The 21589-nt window shown below is 40.1% G+C and overlaps 1 protein-coding gene across 2 annotated transcripts in view; it reads left to right on the top strand.

Annotated features, from left to right (window-relative positions):
• The window catches only part of col5a3a (collagen, type V, alpha 3a), a 44719-nt gene extending 27539 nt beyond the window's left edge, over positions 1-17180 (top strand). For both annotated transcript variants that reach the window (XM_084925655.1, XM_084925654.1), the window contains 40 exons: positions 21-65; positions 193-246; positions 356-463; positions 903-956; positions 1298-1351; positions 1484-1528; positions 1743-1796; positions 2096-2140; positions 2255-2308; positions 2417-2470; positions 2604-2657; positions 2774-2881; positions 3140-3229; positions 3448-3501; positions 3698-3805; positions 4110-4217; positions 4303-4356; positions 4515-4568; positions 4671-4778; positions 4883-4936; positions 8232-8285; positions 9895-9948; positions 10076-10129; positions 10238-10345; positions 10453-10506; positions 10610-10663; positions 10819-10872; positions 10984-11037; positions 11133-11240; positions 11354-11407; positions 11530-11583; positions 11672-11779; positions 11865-11918; positions 12354-12389; positions 12846-12899; positions 12997-13297; positions 13516-13628; positions 13751-13819; positions 14563-14796; positions 15029-17180. In XM_084925655.1, the coding sequence (XP_084781781.1) occupies positions 21-65; positions 193-246; positions 356-463; positions 903-956; positions 1298-1351; positions 1484-1528; positions 1743-1796; positions 2096-2140; positions 2255-2308; positions 2417-2470; positions 2604-2657; positions 2774-2881; positions 3140-3229; positions 3448-3501; positions 3698-3805; positions 4110-4217; positions 4303-4356; positions 4515-4568; positions 4671-4778; positions 4883-4936; positions 8232-8285; positions 9895-9948; positions 10076-10129; positions 10238-10345; positions 10453-10506; positions 10610-10663; positions 10819-10872; positions 10984-11037; positions 11133-11240; positions 11354-11407; positions 11530-11583; positions 11672-11779; positions 11865-11918; positions 12354-12389; positions 12846-12899; positions 12997-13297; positions 13516-13628; positions 13751-13819; positions 14563-14796; positions 15029-15175 (3177 nt within the window). In that variant the 3' untranslated portion in view covers positions 15176-17180. The remainder of the gene's footprint in view (positions 1-20; positions 66-192; positions 247-355; positions 464-902; positions 957-1297; positions 1352-1483; positions 1529-1742; positions 1797-2095; positions 2141-2254; positions 2309-2416; positions 2471-2603; positions 2658-2773; positions 2882-3139; positions 3230-3447; positions 3502-3697; positions 3806-4109; positions 4218-4302; positions 4357-4514; positions 4569-4670; positions 4779-4882; positions 4937-8231; positions 8286-9894; positions 9949-10075; positions 10130-10237; positions 10346-10452; positions 10507-10609; positions 10664-10818; positions 10873-10983; positions 11038-11132; positions 11241-11353; positions 11408-11529; positions 11584-11671; positions 11780-11864; positions 11919-12353; positions 12390-12845; positions 12900-12996; positions 13298-13515; positions 13629-13750; positions 13820-14562; positions 14797-15028) is intronic.
• Positions 17181-21589: the final 4409 nt, after the last annotated feature.

Raw genomic sequence — 21589 nt, 5'->3', positions numbered from 1 at the left:
GATGTTTTTGTTTTTCAAAGGGAGCAGATGGAGTTCGAGGTCTAAAGGGGAGCAAAGGAGAGAAAGTGAGTGACATAGATTGTGAACTGCTAGTGCCCAAACAATGGATTGCAACTATAAGGACACTTGACAAATTTTATCGTTATGATGGTGTTTAAAGTCCAGTTATTACCACTTCACAATGAATGACAGGGAGAAGATGGCTTCCCTGGGTTCAAGGGTGACATGGGTGTCAAGGGAGACATGGTGAGAGTGACATCTAATAACAAGCCTCTATGTTGTTTTCTCTTAGTTATTGTCTTTTGACTAAGATACATTTTTCTTACTTGCTTTCTGCTCTCATTCATGACTTCAGGGTGATAATGGAGCTACTGGTCCTCATGGAGAAGATGGACCAGAGGGATCAAAGGGTCAAGCTGGACCCATAGGAGATACTGGTGCTTCAGGGATATCTGGCGAGAAGGTGGAGCTATTAAAAAAAACAACAACAAACAAACATTTTTCTTCAAGATAGACTGCCAAAGAAGAAAACTTGTATCTAACTGAGCAGCGAAGTTATGTATTAGTTTTGCTTAGTTTTCAGTTATTTAATGACAAAGCTTTCCTATAAAATCACAGTTTAAAATTTCACAAAAATACTGAACATATGGATTTTAATGGCCTTACATTTATTACGACGCATTATACCCCAGTCCTGAGGCGAAATTGCCACTGCACCGGTGTGCATGTATTAGCTATTAATCTTTATGTCGTCACTTTATGCAGTAATACAGACATTGCTTGCTGGTTTGGCACAATAATAATGTGCAGTACATTATAAATATCTTGACTGGTTATGGGTTTTTCTATTTAATACTTGCCTTATTTCTTCCTTCTCTATTTTTTGTCTTTTCTCTCTCTAGGGTAACCTTGGAGTGCCCGGTTTGCCAGGATACCCAGGAAGACAAGGTCCTAAGGTGATTTAGTGTTGATGGGCTATTATGATCAGTTAATGTATCCCCTGGTCCTTTATCAGAGCTTTAAGATGAAAGATGTGTGTCACTGGCTGGACTGTTTCCTGTCTGACTAAAAATAAAGGATGATGAATAGCATATTAAAAAAGGCTATTTTATTTATAGTTCATTAGTGACATCAATTCATTACATGTTGATGAATGGTGTGTTTAAGGCTGTGTTGAGCTCATGGATTAGATTTGCTTTAATTTGATACAGTAGTTAATTATAAGTTAATGAGACATTAGGGGTGATGTCTGATAAATGGGGGGCTGAGGCTGATTAACCTCTACTTGTGTCTCCAGGGATCACTTGGCTTCCCTGGTGTGGCCGGGGTCCCAGGAGAGAAAGGACGAAGGGTGAGAGCTATATGAACATTTCAATACACATTACATTCTGACTTTCACACGATATGCATTTACATTTATTATGTAAGGGGATATGTATTGAAGTAACTGACTGATGAATACTTGTTACCCTTTACAATGCAGGGCCCAGCTGGTCAGCAAGGCACCGGTGGGCAAAGAGGTCCTACTGTGAGTACAGCTTTAGGTGCCCTGCCTACACACCATTTTATTTTAATATAGAAACCCAAGTATACTCAGTCTAATTATATATGGTATATCAATGTGACAACTTGTGACTCACACGGTTACATCACCACAATGTTTTCATATTACAACATATTTGTCTTCCACCTCCTGATAATTTATCAATGTGTTAATAAGCCTGCTGTTTGTTTTCCAATAGGGAGCCCGTGGGGGAAGAGGAGGAAAGGGACCAACTGGAAAGCCTGGAGAAAAGGTACATGTAGTGTCATAAACAAAGATTATGTCCATGCACACATTTGCACACACCTGGCTAACTCATAAAGTATGGATTAATGCTTTGACAAAGTGCAAACTGGTTGTTGCTTTGTAATTCTTGATGGCAGGCCATCTGGCACGCTACTGTCTAGAAGGGGATACTTCAATTTATACTCTCACCCTCAAAGAGCAATTTGGGAAAGCTAAAGATTTGTTGGCAGTCCGAAAACTAAAAATGTTTAAGTGTCTGATTTCTAGCTATACATTCATTTGCCTTTTGCCTTTTTAATTTGTTAGGGTGCTGCTGGACAAGATGGTCCTCCAGGGTCCCCTGGAGAACAGGTAATGTTTTTAACTACTTCATAATAAATATGATACATTTAGCACCTAAATAATATTTTGTGTGTAAAATCTTGGCATCATAGCTACGTTTTGATAACCTGCCTTATCTGTTAGGGTCCTCGAGGACCACAGGGAAGACACGGTGAACCAGGACCTAAAGGGCCTAATGTGAGTGGGCTACAATGTGTTTGTCCTTTGGTTCACTTTACCCAATATTTATATTGAACTTTGATGATATGTTTATTATAGTCATATCGGAAAATTCTTCTTTTGCAGGGTCCACCTGGAAAGGATGGAATACCAGGCCATCCGGGTCAGAGGGGAGAACCAGTGAGTCACTTCTGATCTACTGTAAACAATTGATAAAAACATAATGCCTTTTGATAATCAATCATCATATAAAAGGATCAGCTCCTCTCAGTTGTGACAGAGGGTCACAACTATCACTTTTCTTTTTCTGTAGGGCTTCCAAGGAAAGAATGGGCCCCCAGGCCCCCTGGGTGTGGTTGGACCACAGGTAAGAAAATCAACAATTTTTAATTCAATTTTTAATAAACTGGTTGTTTTTCACAAATGACATCTACAATAACTAACTACCATCTGCTATGTGCTGTATGCTATGGTTGCTTTTAGGGCAAATCTGGTGAGACAGGACCAACAGGAGATAGAAGCCATCCAGGTGCACCAGGGCCACCAGGTGAGCATGGTTTACCAGGAACTGCCGGAAAAGAGGGTGCCAAGGTGAGTACTTTTCATCATGATGTTTGGCTCATAATCACCTACCAGTATTGCCTTATCACTGTTATATTAGATAAAGCCCAAAGACTCTCTCAGCACTGCCAGAATATCTCTTGGATCTCATCCTGTCCTCTAATTTTCTAATAAACAACACGTGAAACCAGACAGTTTCGAGTGTATGATGGCCTATAAGTGATAAATGTTCTTCCTTGGTGTGACTGTCTGGTTGGTATATGAAGGCCAATTATTTGCTCTTTCTAGGGAGACCCAGGTCCATCAGGTGCCCCTGGGAAGAGTGGCCCTGTTGGGCTTAAAGGCTTCAGAGGGAGCAGAGGGACGCCTGGCCAAACAGTAACAAATATTTTCATATACCTAATATCTATACTGTGCTGACTGCTAACAGCAATTGATGAGTCAGGTTTTTGCACTGAATTAGAGTACTTACATTTACTATAGGTACTCTAATTCATGTGATTGCCATTAGATCCCAAGTTAAGAATTTTGCAAATTAAAGGTGTAAAGATTTGTTGTCCCAGGATTGTGAAGGCTGTTTGTTTCTGTGTCTCCAGGGTCCTGCAGGTCTGAAGGGAGGAGAAGGCCTACCTGGTGTCGCTGGACCTATTGTACGTCTAATTTGTTGAAATTGCTTTCCCATCCTATTCCCTGCTCCATTTTCTGCCGCTATGTTTTATAGAATGCTAGGACATATGAAGCAGGAGGCTGTTTCCATGGTGACCACTGATCGTGACCGTTGCGTTAAATCAAATAGTGAATCATGTGATATAGTTCTCTCACCTCGCTATCTCTTCTTATTTCCAGGGTTCCACTGGAGAGAGGGGTCCCGCTGGGCCGGCTGGCGCTATTGGCCAGCCAGGACGCCCTGGCGGCGTTGGTCCTGCTGGGCCGATGGGAGAGAAAGGCGAGCCAGTAAGATTTGGAACATTGCTAATTTTGTTTCTTACGCAACAATGTCCACTAACACGTATGGTACAATCACCTCCCACTAATAAGCAACGTGTGCTCTCACTTTGGAATGTGATATTATGAGCCAGAGAGCAGGAGAAAGGTAAAGAGGACAGTGAGAGGATATATAAGTGTGATCATGTCTGCTTTCCTGAAAGTGTTTTTTTTTCCTGGTGTGACAAATTAATCAATGTGTCGTGTTGCTTAATGAGAATAACAGTTATAATATATAATATAGATATATGCTGTTTTGCTATCTGTTTGCTAGGGAGAGAAAGGACCTCCAGGGCCAGCTGGGCGTGATGGAGAACTGGGACCAAGAGGACTGCCAGGGGCTGCAGGACCTCCTGGGCCTCCAGGGGAGGATGGAGACAAGGTGTAGTGAACAGCTAACATTTGCAACCTTCGTTCTTGCTGATTTTTGGACTTAGTTTTTCATGTGTTTGCACTTACCTTGATAGGGAGAAACAGGAGTACCAGGCCAGAAGGGTAGCAAAGGAGACAAAGGGGAAGCTGTGAGTATGTGTTTTTAAGTATAAGCATGACTGTTAATCACCAGGAGGTGGGGGATAAAGGGTTATGAATGATTTGTCATAATTTAGAAAGCCTGAGCCTTTAATCGTGTTCTTCCATCAGTAAATATGTATTGAACTATCAGTCCGCTCCTTTATAGGGACCCCCAGGACCTGTTGGAATTCAAGGACCTGTGGGTCAGCCAGGACTGCTGGTATGTGCCACAATTTAAAAACAATTATAAAAAACCCATAAAGGTTGGCTTGAACTGTGCAATTGTGCAATGCGGACTTGTCTGTGTCTGTGTTTGTTTTAGGGTGCAGATGGTGAACCAGGTCCTCGTGGGCAGCAGGGCATGAATGGGGCAAAAGGAGATGAAGGACCTAGAGGCTTTAAGGGAGGATCTGGTCCTTCTGGACTACAGGTAAAAAAAAAAAAAGCACTGAATTTCAAGAGTGACTATGTCTCCATAATTACAATAGAGTATTTCCTTTCCCTTCTCATGCCTATCACTATATTTCTTTGTAGGGAATGCCAGGACCACCAGGGGAGAAAGGAGAGAGTGGGCATGTTGGCTCAATGGTGAATACTCCACAGCAATCTCAGCACATACATCATTCATCTCATGTCCATTAGGTCCACTGCTGCTTTCAGGTTGCTTCTGACTCATCACTTCTCTGAGATCTTACATCATTATCTTTTTGACTACCCATAATCTTTTTCAATATTAAACACTTTCTCACTTCATCTAAAAACCTTTAAATATGTTTCTTTAATTTTTTCACTTTATCAAGAACAGTTTAATCTCTTTGAAATTCAAACATGTATGTATTTAGTAATAGGAAACAATTATTTACAAGAAAGATATTAGACCATAGGATCCGTAGCCTTTGCAAATAGTGTGTAAATTTACACTTTACACATTTACATGATATACATTTTTCCTCATCCATGATGAGGAAATTGGGCATTATCACTGTCGCCTCACAGCAAGAAGGTTTGAATCCCAGTGCAAAGACATGCAATTAGCTGAGTTATTTTATTTGGTGATTTTAAATTGGCTGTAGGTGTGAGTGCAAATTTCAGGCTGTCTAGCATGTCCAGCGTGTAACCCTCATCTCGTCCTATGACAGCTGGGATAGGCTTCAGCCCCACTCTAGCCCCGAGTTGGATAAGTGGAGGAAAATGGTCTTATTAGCATTATTATGTGTGAGATTATAGAAGTTATTGCCCAGCTCATACAAATGAAACTGCTTTTTCTTGGTCCCGGCATTCCTTTTGACTTATTACTTTTGCATTTTCCCGCAGAACAAAAAATACCATCCCCTTTCTGTGGGACTAAAAGGAGATGGAAAGACAAAGCTGGCAAGATTAGAATAATTCATTAAAAAATGCACCACTATTTAGTTCATTATGTTTTGTTACAATTTCTGTTTCTGGATAGATATACATAGCTGCACAAAAATAATAGAATATCTATGAGTATGATAGTTTTCTCCAGGACAATAAACATAAAAAGAATTAAAGAAAGAATAAGTGATGAAATTCAGTAAGTGTATAATAGAATATGCCTTTATTTTAGAGAGATAGCTCCAGTGAAAAGATGTAATAGCTAAATGTTATTTTACGATATACATTTTTTCTTTAAATTGCTTATTATGGAAAAAAAAAGACTTCCAATGAGACAACAAAGAAGGCAAAATTGTTTTATTTTTAATATTCTGGTGTTTGTATTGCACAGTTTTAAGGTATCTGCAGTCAATAGTTGGTACACAGACGCCCCACCTGAGCTTTAATTAGTACTACCTATTTAGTTCATTAGCACCAGCTGTGCTGAATCTGCTGCTGCGGTTTAAACTTGTGAGTCACCCTTTCCTCTGCTGATAATCATTAACATTTACTACCCTGAAATTGGGGGATGTGTTGTTGAGTGGGGCTGGTTTTTCTGAGGTCAGTGATTAGTGCTGATGTTTTTACAAGAGGTAAGACTGATATCCAAAGAAAATCCAGTCTTGGCTTTTCCAGTTTATTGTGAGCCAAATGCACACAAATTAAAGAGGAGTCAACTACATCCTGAAATAAGGCTGTTCTGTCAAAGCTTGTGTAGGTTTTCTGTGGATACACTGGTCTCCTTTCACTGTCGAAAGAAATGCACATTAGATTAGGTGGTGATTCTAAATTGGTTTTATTTATGGATGTGAGTGGGAATTACTGTATGTGTCCCTGCAATGGACTGGCAACCTTCCTAGGATGTACAACACCTCCTGGCCAGTGATAGCTGAGCTCCAGCTGCTCTGGGACCTCATGTGGACAAGTGCTTAAGAAAATGCCTCCAGTAGTGTTCCCCTTAAAACATGCTTGAAAACTGTAATAACTGGCAAATTCCACCTTGGAGGAATTTATGAAAACCTAGCTATATTTGTGTTTTCCCAATAACAGACATTTTGATACACAGGCAGTGTGACTTGTCATAACAGCAAAAGCACAAGTGAAACTAATAATGTTAACTACGGTTCCGCTCCAGGTAATGATCCCGGTAAGCCGTGTCAGAGAGCCAGCATGCACAATATCATAGCGAGCAAAAGATTTTAGTAGAGACATATCACAGCAGTGACATAATGACACGCTTAACAAATGAGCAATCCTTAAGACTTCTTATAGTCCCTCATTAGCTCCATAGCAGTCAATGTTATGCTGACAGGTCAGTCATTAAAATCTGGCATGTAAATTTGGGCATTTGGTTATATTTTATAAATAATTATTATTAGTAAAAGAAAGCTATTTAAATGCATTAACCTGTAATATCGCTACATCATTTTTAATCTGTGATTTAAGGCCAAGATTGAAAAGTAGTAGTACTCAATAGACCTTGGCTTCATGTGTAAGAAAGATTATCCCAGGAAATGAATAGGTCATTCTGTATGTGAAAGAAAGAAATAAGATAAATAAAAACAGAAAAAGAAGCAGTGACAGAAAGGAGGCAGTGGAGCAATGGAGTGGAAGGAAGAGGCGGGGCTCTTATTGTGAGCAGGAAGACGGTGTGACAGCTGCTAATCAGATTAGCCTCAGCCTTGGCCGTCTAATGAGCATCCTCCTTTGTGACAGTCATCTCACAACGCTGTCAGCCATGAACACACGCTCAACAAGATTCTCTATAGCCCCTCTTCTCCACAGCCAGATTAGGGAGGGAATGCATTAAAATGGAACCAAAACAAGAGAGAGGGAGAGAAGAGAGATACTGAGGACTCAGTGGGGAAGTTTCATTCATGTGTGAGTGCTGCGGATCACAGAATTCTTCCCCCTAATGCCGAAGTATTTCTCCACCAGAAGGATATGTGTTTCCTCTAGTCCCACATAGTCTCTCTCTGGGCAGATTGTCTGTCTTTCTGTTTCAGTGTCTTTACAACACAAGGTTCCCTCCAAGACTTCAGAGTGATTCAGAGCGTGGCTCAGCATCTACTCAACTGAAACTGAAGCCGAGCACATTTAGGATTAATTGCTTGGCGCTCTCTTGAGCAACACAGAAGAGTCAAATCACATGCTTTCCCTGGTTTGAAGAATATGGTCTTGCACATCACAGGATAGATGTTTCTTATTAATAAGAGAGAATATGAGAGAGGATGTTTGGGGAATTTGAGAACGAATCGGAGCCTGTGTCATACTGAGGATAGCTGTCTGACCTGTGTGGATGTCTTCACCGTGTCACTACGATAGCAATCATAGATACTTAGTTCCATTTCATAAACAATTCAACATGGACTTTAATTTAAAAGCACTAGCTAATGCACTACTTACATTCAGTTACATTCAGCTGCATGTCTGTTGTTATTATTATCATTATAATTTTTAGTTAAACATGTCATTTCTGTCTTCACAGGGGCCTCCAGGACAGCCGGGTCCACGCGGTCCTCAAGGGCCAATTGGGGGAGAGGTAGTTTTTTCATTTTTTAAAATATCTTTTTTAATTACATACCTAGATATAAATACTGCACTATTATACTACATTTATTACAAAGGTAGTTTCAATAAACATAAAGAAAGAGACAACTATACATGTACAAAAAGTAAAATAATTAAAAATTAAGTAATAATTTCTACAAGTTCCATCACTTGCCCACAGTCTTGAAAAATCTCAAAGCACTCATTGTGGAGCATGAGCTAAATTCATTTTTATTTCATCTAAACTGATTTTAATGTCAGAGGCGTTTTCTCCTGAACGTTGAAATCTTTTTTGGTTACAAAATTCTCTGATAGATTTTCGTTCAGGACTTAGTCTTAATGTTTATAAAGCTGTTCATATGCATGCAAAACATGGACTGGAACATGCACAAAGTGAAGAAACAAGTGTTAAATTAGTTAAAACAATAAATGCACCAGCACAGTTTGTTTGATTTAGTAATGCTAATCAGCATAATCAGTATTACCAGATATTCTAATTTGCCTCTCGTGATGAATAGATGTGCATAACTTTTCATAATTACTCTGCCATGATCCTTTAACTTTTCAGATCATTTTCAGAGCTTTGAAAATATTTATTCTTTGTTCTTGATCTGGTCTTTAGGAAAATTAGTCATTAAGATTTCATTAGCATTTTTGTCATTTAATACATTTTAAAAGTAGAAAGTCTGTAAATACTGAAGTAACACACACCTTGTGCAAGCATTAAAATAACAGAGACACAGTACTATCAAAAATACCAATGTAATAGCTCGTGCGGTGAAATACAAAGCACAATGCTTTGTATTTTCCAGCCCTTCATCTATACAGTCTCTTTTCAGCACTTCCTTCCACGCTGCCTTTGAAACTTGAATTATTAAATAGAATTAGGATATAATCCCTGGGAGAGAGTTATATTTACTGCTCTATGAATCATTAAGAAGTATTAGACTATTATCCTTGAGAGGCAGTTATATTTACCTCTAGTAATGGCTGTCCCTCTACAGCCTCTCATGCCAGTCAATTATTTAGCAGTAAGTTGCAGAAAGCATATGAGCCACACTTTTGCTTCATCACAGGAAGCTTGGAAATACAGTGGTGCAGAGGTGGTTGGATCCATAAATGGACCGGTACATGGAATAGTGGGAAAGAGTGAAATGGGGGTGAGACAGCATGTGAGGAAAGCAGTTGACAGCAGGAGTTCAGTAGTAATGCGTGGCTGTATTCAACTCCCAGGCTTGTGCACTCTATCAAAAACATGTTTTTTCTGGGTTTGTCTCTAGACACAGGGCAAAGTACACTGACATATGTGTGTGCATAATAACATACTTGCACAAACAAACAAACCAAGTGATAGAAAGAGAGGAAATAGAATATCCACCCTCTGTGATTTAGACAATATCCACACAGCAAATCTGACAGTATTTTCTTGTGTTGTGAAAACTGTTCCAGTTTCTGCCTTCTGTGGGAAAACTGCTGACAAACAAACACAAAATACTGCAGAATGCTGCAGAAATTGATTTTCAAAAATCAGATGAATATTTGAAACTCTCTCTTGTTTTATGATGCTGCAGTTCAAGCTGTTCTCTCTCCTCCTGCCACAGGGCCCACCTGGAATGCCTGGTGGAGTCGGACAGCCTGGACTTGTTGGAGAGAAGGTCAGCGTTTCCCATTAGTAAAGACATGTGTGTGCATATGCACATACAGTAGAATAGTAGTGGTTTGTGTGTGTGTAAACTTGAACTTGTGTGTATAGAGTGTTATCAATTTTTCCCTCACCATCAGGGTGATGATGGAGAAGCTGGAGACCCTGGACCAGCTGGAGAGCCTGGCATTGCTGTGAGTCACATTACCTTTATGCCATCTTCTGGTCTTTTTAAGTTCATTTTATCTTTCCTTAGGCTCCTTAACCTTTAAGGATTGTCATTACATTTGCTGGTGTCTCAGGGTCCCAAAGGCGATGTCGGAGAAAAGGGGGATTCTGGTCCTCCCGGTGCAGCTGGCCCCCCTGGACTCAGAGGAACACCAGGAGAAGACGGACCCAAAGGCAACCTTGTTAGTCTCTGCAGATCAGTGACATTTTATTGCTTTCTTGCTATTAGGCCGGCTAGTCCTTTAGTGCCACATATGATGCTTTTTTAACTCACTGCTTTTGCCTGTAGGGTCCTATTGGATTCCCTGGAGATGCAGGGCCCCCTGGTGAGCTTGGTGTCAAGGTCAGAGCTAATGTTTCTATTTACTGCTGTATTCTGTTTTTTTTGTTGTTGTTGTCGTTGATTTTTTTTAGTCTCTATTCTTACATTACATTGATTTGTTCAGGGAGTCGATGGTGCATCAGGACCTAAAGGAGATAGTGGAGATCCCGGCAAAGCAGTAAACAGCAATGTTTCTTTTAACATTAATTTTTTATAAGATTAATTGAAATCTTGTTCATTTGTTGACACCGTGACATTAAGTAAAGGTTGCCAGTTTCTTTCCAACTGATGGGAATTTCTTTTTCTTTTCTTTTTTTCCTCTTATTTCTGCAGGGACCGCCAGGGGCTTCAGGAGAGCCTGGTCCTCCAGGACCACCTGGAAGGAGGGTAATCGTAGTTTACAGTATATATATTGTATTTTTTATTTTTTTTTGCATGTATAGGTATATGAAGTGTTTATTTGCTCATGCTCATGCCATTCTCTGCTGTTTTTTTCAGGGCCATGTCAGTGCTGCAGGAAAAGAAGGAAAGCAAGGCATGAAGGGAGCTAAGGTAAGCTCAAAAAACAGTGATCTCTCTGAAGAATCCTTTTTTGATCTATTTTGCTATTGATGCCTTGCTCTTGCATCTGTCTCCTGGCTCTGTAGGGGACAAGTGGACCCCCGGGATCAGTGGGGAAGACAGGCCCAGTGGGACCCCAAGGACGGCCAGGAAGTTCTGGTCCAGAAGGGTTTCGAGGCATTCCAGGTCCAGCGGTATGTATATGGATGCAAAATTGTATTTTTATTCAAAGGTGGCATAATATTGGGAAACTAAAATTGACTTTGAATACCATACACGTTGATATTTTGTGTGTGTTTTTTTGCAGGGTGAACCAGGATTAAATGGACCGTTAGGGCAGACTGGACCACCAGGACCAATAGTAGGATTCTTATATGTGGCTAATATTTGAATCTGTTTTCATAAAATAATGAAAACAGAATAAATTATATTTTGTACACCCTACATTACTGATGTAAATAATACATTTGACTGTGTAAACAGGGGCCACCAGGACTCCCAGGATTAAGAGGAGATCCTGGTAGCAAGGGCGATAAAGTGAGTGTTTAGCTTTCGACAGAGAGGCCGTTTTGCACCAGTCTAAATATAATGACACAGTGATGATGAACCATGTCTCTATTTGCAGGGTCATAGTGGGCTGATTGGTCTAATTGGCCCCCCGGGAGAACCAGGTGAGAAAGGAGACAGAGGCCTGCCAGGAAACCAGGGTGCACAAGGATCCAAAGGAGATGAGGTATATATGGTTGCAGCAAGGAACACCAATACATGCAGAACGTCAGTCTACAAACAAGATATGATAAATCTTTGCTTATATCCAGGGTATGAATGGTCCTCCTGGACCCACTGGCCCACCAGGACCACCTGGACTCACAGTAAGTGTTACACAGCAGCCCTTAAGACAGTGTCCTCTTTTTCATCTACTGCATGCATGTATAAATAATCGTTTTGAGTGGTCATACATGGTGGATCCTTAGATTTTGCTAAGGCCAATACATTAGTATTTGCATGTGCATTTGTATGCAGCTATGTCAGTAAATTTTGTCTTGTTTATACTTTTTCATAAAATAATTTCCAACAAATTAATGTAAAACACACTTCAACAAGCTTGAAATGCACAAATAATAAATAATAACTTATTATGACCCAACATAGCAGCTGGCTTGCAGATTATTGTTGCTATTGAGAAGGTGCCCGATTAGTATTTTGCAGTGCTTTCTTGAGTAATTAGATCATTTTCTAATCTTTAATAGCTGCTAAAAGTTAATGTATGTTTTTAGTACTAACATACTCATCATCTCCTCTCTTAGGGTGCAGCTGGCCAGAAAGGATCGAAGGGAGAAACGGTGAGCTAAGTAATTTCTCTTATTTATACATTGCTCTTCCTGTGTTCACACCTCTGCTTCGTAAGCAGCTGCTGGGAACATATGCTGGGGAAGAGAGAGAAAGTACCTTTGTTGGCTTAAATGTACCATGCTTCATAATCATAATACTCTGCTGTGTTTACGGCATGTCTTTGGAACTAAAAGCCTGCTGTACAGCCATGCTTGCCTTGTGTCTGATTTTTCCATTGGGCCTATTTAATAGGATTTGGCTCTGGTTTGTGTGATGTTATGAAAACTAGTATAGTGTGTCTTGAGAGTGAAGGCTTTGACCACAGCGTGCTGATGCACACAGCTGGATAATCCTTTAAAGCGGCATCCATATCTGGCCAGATAATGTCAGAATTTAGCCTAGAGGCACTAGAGAGGCTACAGGTGAGATGTGATTGACATAAAGTTTTGTCCCCTTCTATTTCCCAGGGTGTCGTTGGTCCCAGAGGAGATCCGGGTCCTGCTGGCCCCCCAGGACCTCCAGTGAGTACCTTAAATAATCCACTTTGTGACCTCAGTTCTGGTTTTATCCTCTTTCTTTTTATTTGACCCCTTTTTGACATCTCTGTGCTTCCCTTAGGGACTGCCTGCAACAATCATTGAGCCCCTTCCTATCATGGAAGGCAGGCGGAAGAGACGAAGGCACTCGGAACGGACAAGAAGAGCAGCCCCACCTAGGGATGACAATATAGAGTTGGACATGGAGGAGCCCCTCCAAGGAGACCAGCCTCTGGAGGAAGTTGAAGGAATGGAAGAAGTGTTTGCCACCCTGTCTTCTATGAAAAATGAAGTGGAGCTCATGAGATGGCCTCTTGGATCATTTGAGAGCCCTGCTCGGACATGCAAAGAGCTCATGATGGTTCAACCGAAATACAAAGATGGTTAGCAAGAAATATGCTCAGTAATTAATGCTTCTTTCACCACTTTCTGCCAACAAATATTTAATCAGAAATCTACTTCAAAGAAAAGTGATGTGCATCTTCTTTAACCCTCACCCTTTTAAGTCAAGAGGCTGCTCACCATTTTGTTACCTTAGTTGTTTTCATTATATCAGCATTTGGTGTATTTGATTGATGCCATTATTCTGTGGGTTTTGCAGGTGACTACTGGATAGATCCTAACCAGGGGTGTAACAGAGACTCCATCAAGGTGTTCTGTAATTTCACTGCTGATGGACAGACCTGTCTCTTCCCTGACAAAAAGGCAGAGATGGTGAGTCTCCAGTCTCTTGAAGTCTTTGAAATGCACAAATCAGACAACAAATTGCTCACTATATCCCTCGATCCATATAATTTTGCACTACAAACAGTACTTGTGTTCCTCTTTGTATCTAGGTGAAATTAGCAGCATGGAACAAAGAGAAACCAGGAAGCTGGTACAGCCAATTCAGGAAAGGCAAGCAGGTACAACAAAAATAAACATATAATTAAACCTAACCAACCCCACCTCCTAGCATTAATCTCAAGTAGTTCCAAAAGCCTGGCAGTTCTTTTCAGGTAAACTACTTATCAGAGCTGCTGTTGGGTAATTTACCTGAGTGATACTAATGTTTAGGATTATGTTCATGTGATTCTGTAGATGTACGTTTGTGTGTCCATCCAAGTGCACCTGGTTGAAAACATATTTTTGTGCTTCTCTGTAAATCTCTTTACTGTGTAATTTTATAATAATTTAGTAGATCACATGCAATGACATAGCTAATATGATATTGCCAGCCTTTGATTTCAGCAGTCAGAATGACTCACACAGTCACTGGCAGCTGTGTCTCATTGACTAGTATTCGTGGTCTCTCATGTGCACCTATTTAGAGGTCTCATAACCCTCTCAGATAATCACAGAGCTGCCAGTTGTAATTCACTGACTCATTCACACCAGGTCATTGGAATAGATTATTTTTTTCCTTCCCTTAATTCCATTGCTTTCTAATTTTCCTTCACTGTCATTTTCACCCTTGCACATGTAAATGCCTTCATTATAATTTGAAATTATTTAATAACAAGTTATTTTTTCCTAATCTCAGTGAGGTGTAGCTTTATTGTTGGGGTGAAAGTGGAGGGTTCCATGTACTCTGTGAGATTTGAGTGATGTTTTGAACATTTGTTTTGCTTAGCTTGGACACTAATACCTGTGTATCTGTGGCATTCAGTTCTCCTACAATGACAGAGATGGGAACCCTGTTCATGTAGTTCAGCTGACCTTCCTGAAACTACTAAGTGCCACGGCCAAGCAGTCCTTCACTTACAACTGCCAGAACTCAGCAGGCTGGTTAGACAGCACTTCCCTCTCCTACCAGCATGCCCTCCGCTTCCGGGGGAGCAACGATGAGGAACTGACACAAGCCAAAAGCCCTTTCATCAATGCAGTGCATGATGGATGCCAGGTCAGTGCAGTGACAGTGCCAGGGAAAGGGACTAGCTGCACAAATGGGAATTAACCTTAATGAAGCTAATGTGTTTGTCAATTGTGTTGCTGTTGTCGGCTAGTGTTTGATTCAGTACATGGGTGACTACCAAATCAGTGACTTGAATTAGGATTAAGAGGAAAGTGGTGAGAGGTAGTAGTCGATTTAAGCCGAGCAAATTCCATTAATTGCTTTCATTCTTCTCTTTCAGCTTCGCAAAGGTCAGGAAAAGACTGTCTTAGAGATTGACTCACCCTCAGCAGAATTACTTCCTATTATAGATGTTGCTCCGGCAGACTTTGGCGGCAGCAACCAGAAGTTTGGATTCCAAGTTGGAAAAGTATGCTTCAATGGTTAACGCCTTGGCAACGACAAACCCATACAAAGGCCTGCGCAGCAAGTTTTCAGCAGGAGAAACTAGGCTTTAACTGCTGCCCCAAACTATATTTATTATGTTATGATCCTGTATGTGGTGGGTTTTATTTAAGACTCTTCAACAGCCAGTGACATGCTTTCTATGGCTTTCCAGCAGCGGGAATAATAGTAAGAAAGAAGATATGCAACAATGAGAACAAAGCACGTTTACCAAAGGGAATTATTTCAGTTAAATATATTTAATTTGTTCTCGTTTCTTTGTTTTTTTTCCTCATTGTTTCACTATGCTGTAAATGATCCTCTAGAATTTCAAGGACTATGCCACTTGACCATGACCACTTTCATAAACAAGATGGATCTCTCCAATCACACAAAGGAATAGTCTATATTTTACTGGTAATGGTCACTTGAGTGGTGCTTCATATCTCATGTTTAACAAAGACTGAGACTGAAAAGTCAGAGATGTTGCCATTCTTGCATGCTTGGATTTTACTCTAATGCCAATTGCATAGCAGTTGTGAACTAGCCTTGCATATTAATTACACAGAAGCACTATAATTAATTTCTTGTGTGCAGGAATGATAAATTATCCTTTTTACCCTTCAACTGCAGTTTGCTTAGTGAATTACCTTGATTTGTATTCATTTGGTGTAGCTAGTTATTGAACTCGACACTTACTTGAACAAATAAGGTTGTTTCCTTGATTGGACTGCTTTTTGAGCCCATGTTTCTACAGACCAGAGTAGTGTGTAAGTCATCGTAATATTGTCCCTACTGTGGTATACTGTATACTTGCTGTGGCATACCTCAATACCTGGATTGAGGTTATTTTAAAGCACGAATTGAGAATATGCTGTTTAAATGCTCTCTAGTCTGAACTGCAGTCCTTCAAACCACAAGACATTTCAAGCTTCTCTTAAAGGCTTTTAGAATTGCTGACAAAACCTGTTTTCATTTTTCTGCCCTGCTCAGAGGTTTTTGTTTCTCTGTATTGTTCATATCTTGCTATCTGAAAAAAGTGCATTGCTGTTCACTTGGAACAATTTGCTCGTCAGTGGTGCTAAAGATGATTTTGTTATTTTTGTGTCTCTATGTTGTTTGTTTGTATCTTTGGGCAGGATTATAGGACTAGAGAGTGAGAGGGTTACTGCTCTTTCAGCAGCATGAACCATCCTCAGAGGATGGGGACTAGTCTCCTGTTTTTTGCACATCTTCTGGCCAATTTCACAGGGCCTGTAAGAGGAGGTCAATTCAGAACACTTAGGTCAATTGCTTTAAATGGAAAAACCAGCTTTAAACCAAATTTATATTTTGCTATTACAGTTAGATAGCAGCTTAATAGCCCCTAAAGTAGAAATTATAACATCAAAACTGGAGTTAATAATGTTGCAGAAGTAGATCCATCATACATTTTCCATGGAGATTTTTTTTTCCAAAGTCCTTTTTATTGTAGAGCTATGCATCAGAGATTGTCACGTCTCAGTAAAATTACCATGGGTGCACTTGTAGTGTCACAAGTGTAATTCCATTATTCACTGTCTGTGGAGCAGCTCTGGGATTTTGCTTTAGATAATGTTATTACTACAGTCTGTCTCTGTACGTTGGCTTAAACAGTCTTCTTTGAATTAACAAATGGAGCTGTGAAATATTACAGAAATTAGATTTCTGTGCAAGTTTTATTAGTTTTTCCTTTAGCAAGTTACATTTTTTTAATCCTCCAAATACCTCCTGTAACATAATTAGTTGACTAATTGTATCTAGCATGTTTAACTTTGCAATTCGCTCTGTTTTTTTTCCTAGCATTTATACAGTGCCATCATTAACGCCTCTCCTCCTGTCCCATCATGCACTGCCCCTCCTATGTATAGTGTTTGTTGTACTAATTTTATATACTGTACAGGACTTTATGAGCAATAACCTGTTGTGTGAGTGAAAAACGAATGCATTTGTCAAACGTTGGTGTCCAAATAAAAACAAACAAAAAATAATTCAGATTTTTTTTTTATTTGTTTGTTTTGTTTTGTTTTCCTCCCCCAACCTGACAAGCAGGTTAGAACAACGGCCATGGTTACATGTCACTGTCTGCAATGTCTGGTCAAAGTTTAATACATAAGACATGCTCTTCAATACAAACTAGTTCTGCAACATTCGCCTAACAAGCATTCAGTCAGAATCCTCACAGAGAAGATGCAATCTACTCTGATGTGTTCTCCAGTTCATTTATTTCAATTAGCGCTCTTTTGGTTCTCAAGAGGGAAGGTGGAGATCAGACAGAAAGGGAATGATGAAACAGTGGATAGCAGGAATAAGAGACGGGGTCAGTAAAGAAATAGACGATAAGCTGTGGAAATGACTATTTATGTGAAATAGACTCAAATGATTAGTAAATTGTCACAGAATCATTCCAATACACAGGACTCACATATACACACACTCTAAAGCCCATTTTGTTGCTCACATTAGAGTACAAGTTTCTCATCCCCTTTGGGACCATTGTTCAAGGTTAGCATCAATGGCAGAATAAAGGTTACCATGTTTTTCTCCTTTCTGCTCTCTTCCACTCAATTGAATTTTAACCACACTAAGCTCTTGACCACGAAAGGTCATCTGTTGCCACTACCTCAGAATAATGATCAAGCAGAAGAGCAATGTGACTGTCAATATGGTATTTCCACAGTACTGTGCCCTTTTCTTTTGCCCACATTCCATCTTAGGGCCCACCACTACTGTGACATTGTTTCCAAAATTTTGTTTCTGCTGTGTGCTAAGCTTTTGTTAGTGCTGTGCACAAATACCGTCTCTGCTGATAGATGATAATGTTTCTGACATGCTGATATAGCCAAATAAATCCTCATAATTGCAATGTCAAATATGACAATCATTTGGAAACCACTGTGGTGTGTTACCATCGCAAACAGATGCACAGAGCATTGAGAGGAGCTCTTCATCCGACTGATCTGGGAGCTCAGCTCTGTGAAAGCCTGTGAGAATACCATGGAATTGCTCTTTCCTGTCAGGAAAATGGCATTTTAAGCATACAGATATGAACATACCCAATACAAAGAGTGGTGCTTAAAACTGTGGATGGGAAAACAACGTACCATGAAATACGGATTTACTATTTCTTTTCAGACGTGTTTCATATTACCAATATCAAATTAAAAAAATACAATGCAAGATATAATGTTGAAAAGAAAGTCAAAACTGTATGTAAGCAATTGTTTTCTGTAATTATAATTCTGCATAAGATTAGCAAACAAAAAAAACTAAAACAAAAACGAATTTATCTTTTATCTTTGAAGTTTTTATTTCATATTGCTGACCATTACGTCATGTAAATGTTATACTGCTAAAGGCGCAATTTCCACAAGATGGTACAGTGGTGTTTTGTTTTTTAATTAAGTCTGCACTCTAATCAAAAACCCTTATCTGTGTGATGCACAAAATATCACCTTGTAAGCTTTGGTCTTGGCTAGCTTTGCATTGCATCTACTCCATGAACAATCTGATAAGACCTATGAATGGTTGGAGCTGGTACAAATGAGTTGACCCAGGTTTACATTTGTAACGCAGCTGCAAAATTCTTACATACCACATACTGGGGAAAAAAACCACGATGGCATCTCCTGAACTATCCTTTTTGTCTCTGTTCTCTCTTATCTCGCTCCCTGTGGCTGCTACTCTCTTGCGCGGTGTCTCATTATTCTGGAGCTGAAAATGTTAGATATTTTTCTATTGTTTGTTGTCGGACTGTCTGGTCGTCCCGCTTTCTCCCTCTAGTTTTCCCTTTCCTCAGCTCCTCTCCTGTGACAATGATTCTAACTAAGCTGAACGTGTCACAAAGTCACAGTGAGAAATGAACAAATTAAACAGATGTTCAGATTAATTAGAGAGAGTCAGTGGAAACATCTACATTTCCGGGAGAACGGGGACATATCCTTGGTCTCAATGCGTCCAGCCAAATGCGGATGTTGTGTCACAGTAGATAACAGCAGACATTATTTTCCAACCCACTGATGTGTGTGCATGTGTGCATGCTGCTCTCAGTTTTGCATCTTGTACTGTACATTTGGTGGGGAATAACTTGGATCATTTCGAGCATGAGCATGGTCCTTCATGCGTATAGGTTTGGATGTGTGTGTCTGTGTGGGCATGTAAAAATCATGAGCATTTGCCGCTGAGCAGGGGTTCTCTTATTAGCGTGCATGCAGGCACCTCGCCTGCCAGGTCCCATCCACAGCTCCTTTATCTCATGAAGGGTTGGGGGAATCATTTCCACCGATGCCTTTTCCGTCAAGCGCTTATCAACAAAGCTAACATTAGTAAAGCAGTTTGAAAAAATGACTTGAAGGCGAGGGAGGGAAACAGAAATCCCTGGGCGAGTGGACAAACAGCTCAGTGATGATTCGGAAGCCCAAGGCCCTGTGTGTCTGAGAGTGTCAGATGATTATCTGGCAGACAGAGAGCCCAGATTTAAACACACAGCTTGAGAACACCCCCGCCACCTCCAGCACACACATCCTATTCGTAATTTTCCGTCTGCTGCAACTCTCAGCACCACCACGGCTAAATCCGCAAGCACTGCTACCGCCATGCCAGCCTCACTTAAGTTAACTTAGTCCTAAATAAAAGGAAGACAACGTTTTTTGCTGGTCTTTCCTGACAGCCAAAGTAATCAGTGTGTCTTACTTACCAGATTGGGTGAAAGACAGAATGAGAAGTAGAGCAATGCAGAAAATCAGAAAGATGGGAGAAAAAGAGAGTGGTAGTCATTCACTAGACAGGCAAGAGTTGGATGAATTACTCAGAGCAATTTAAACATGAACAGATGTTCATAAATTCAAGGCAGACAGTGTTAATGAACAAACTTAGCCCTGATCAGAAAGACATGAGGAATAATCAGAGGGGGCTTGTATTCAGCTATGTTTCACGTGCATGTGTGCTTCTGACTTGTTAGTGAGCAAGAGTAAGTGAGAGAGTGGTAGCTGCATGACCCCATCACTCAATACAAAATGATTTTTTGCCATAACTCAGACAAGGCTGTGAGCAAAAGAGCGAAAAGGAAAGACAGAGACCGAATGATTCAGCTCTGTTTCCATTCACCTCAGTGAGTCCTGTCTCCTGTCTGTGGACCTGAATGCAAAGAAATCCTCCACCTCTTACTCAGTCACACCCCTTCCATCTTTCCCCCTCCTTTCCCTCTGTCTTCACTTCACTCACTGAGTGATCAATGCATCAGCAGTGGCACTAACAAGGTTGTTATTCTATCAGAGAGAATCAGAAGTGGCAGCATTTCATGGGCACCTGGACACTTTTCATAAATCTTGCAAAGCAGAAGTGAACTGCAAAGACAAAATACTCTGCTTGAAGTGTGCGGGTGCTAAACATCATTCAATGGTAGGAAATAACATTTTCCCTGTTGGTTGTATAAACCTGCCAGTGGAATGTAATCCATATATTTATACCAGCTTATATTTATACTACCTAAATGGATAAGTCTAAGTAATCAATACTCTTTCTAGAAAGATAAACTGTATCATTTGCTCCCGGCTTGACAGCGAAACTGACAGCATTTGAATTATGCTTTCATGTGTTTAACAGTAATGAGTACAATTGGGCCTGACTTTGTCGCTCTTTAATAATTTAGAACTAACCGGAGACATGAAGCAATATTCTCAGACTACAATTGGGAATTAGTCTTCTTCCAGGCACTGTTTCTTTTACCCGTCTGTCTTACTCACTTACTCTGATTCCCTCTTTTTGCTACATAATCGAACACTAATGCTTAAAAGCCCCATGCTGTCTTTACTGTGCATACGAATGGAGTGTGTTGTTGGCTTTGGTTGCTACAGTGGGAATTTTCTGGTGCAAAAGCATCCAGGAAAAGTTGATAATGAATAGCATTTCTTTTTTTGGTGACAGAATCAGTGTCTGTTATAAATTACACTTTGCAATCTAAAGAAATCCATGAAGAATTCCAGCTTTTCGACAAAGTCTTCTGTAAATTCAACCCCTCAAACATTAGGTTATTTTTTATTTTATTACGCATAGATAAAGGTTCCTGTCTTTGTTACTGATAAGTCCTGACCTGTTTCTCTGGGATATAGCTGACAAAGACATAGCAAACAGGCCAATGTTCAAATAAAAACACATGCTGGTGTTTCGCTTTCTTTCACTTTTTCTCGTATGAATGGAGCACAGACAGAGGTCTTTAGTTAAACCCCCAGCTCTCTATTCATTTCCTCCAGGGCACAGCAAACAGAGGTTTCTAGTTACAGTAAGTCTCAAATGTCTGCTTGTTTCAGCATCTGATGAAAATGCAATGATGTTCTGATTGAATTCATTGCCTCCTGAATAAACTCGAACCTACTCTTCTAAAGCACAATGCTTCAATTTG

The sequence above is a fragment of the Perissodus microlepis genome, chromosome 4, assembly GCF_051167445.1.
Source record: "Perissodus microlepis isolate ML-2025 ecotype Zambia chromosome 4, ASM5116744v1, whole genome shotgun sequence".
NCBI classification, from domain to species: Eukaryota; Metazoa; Chordata; class Actinopteri; order Cichliformes; family Cichlidae; genus Perissodus; species Perissodus microlepis.
This window is presented reverse-complemented; position numbering and strand designations above follow the sequence as displayed.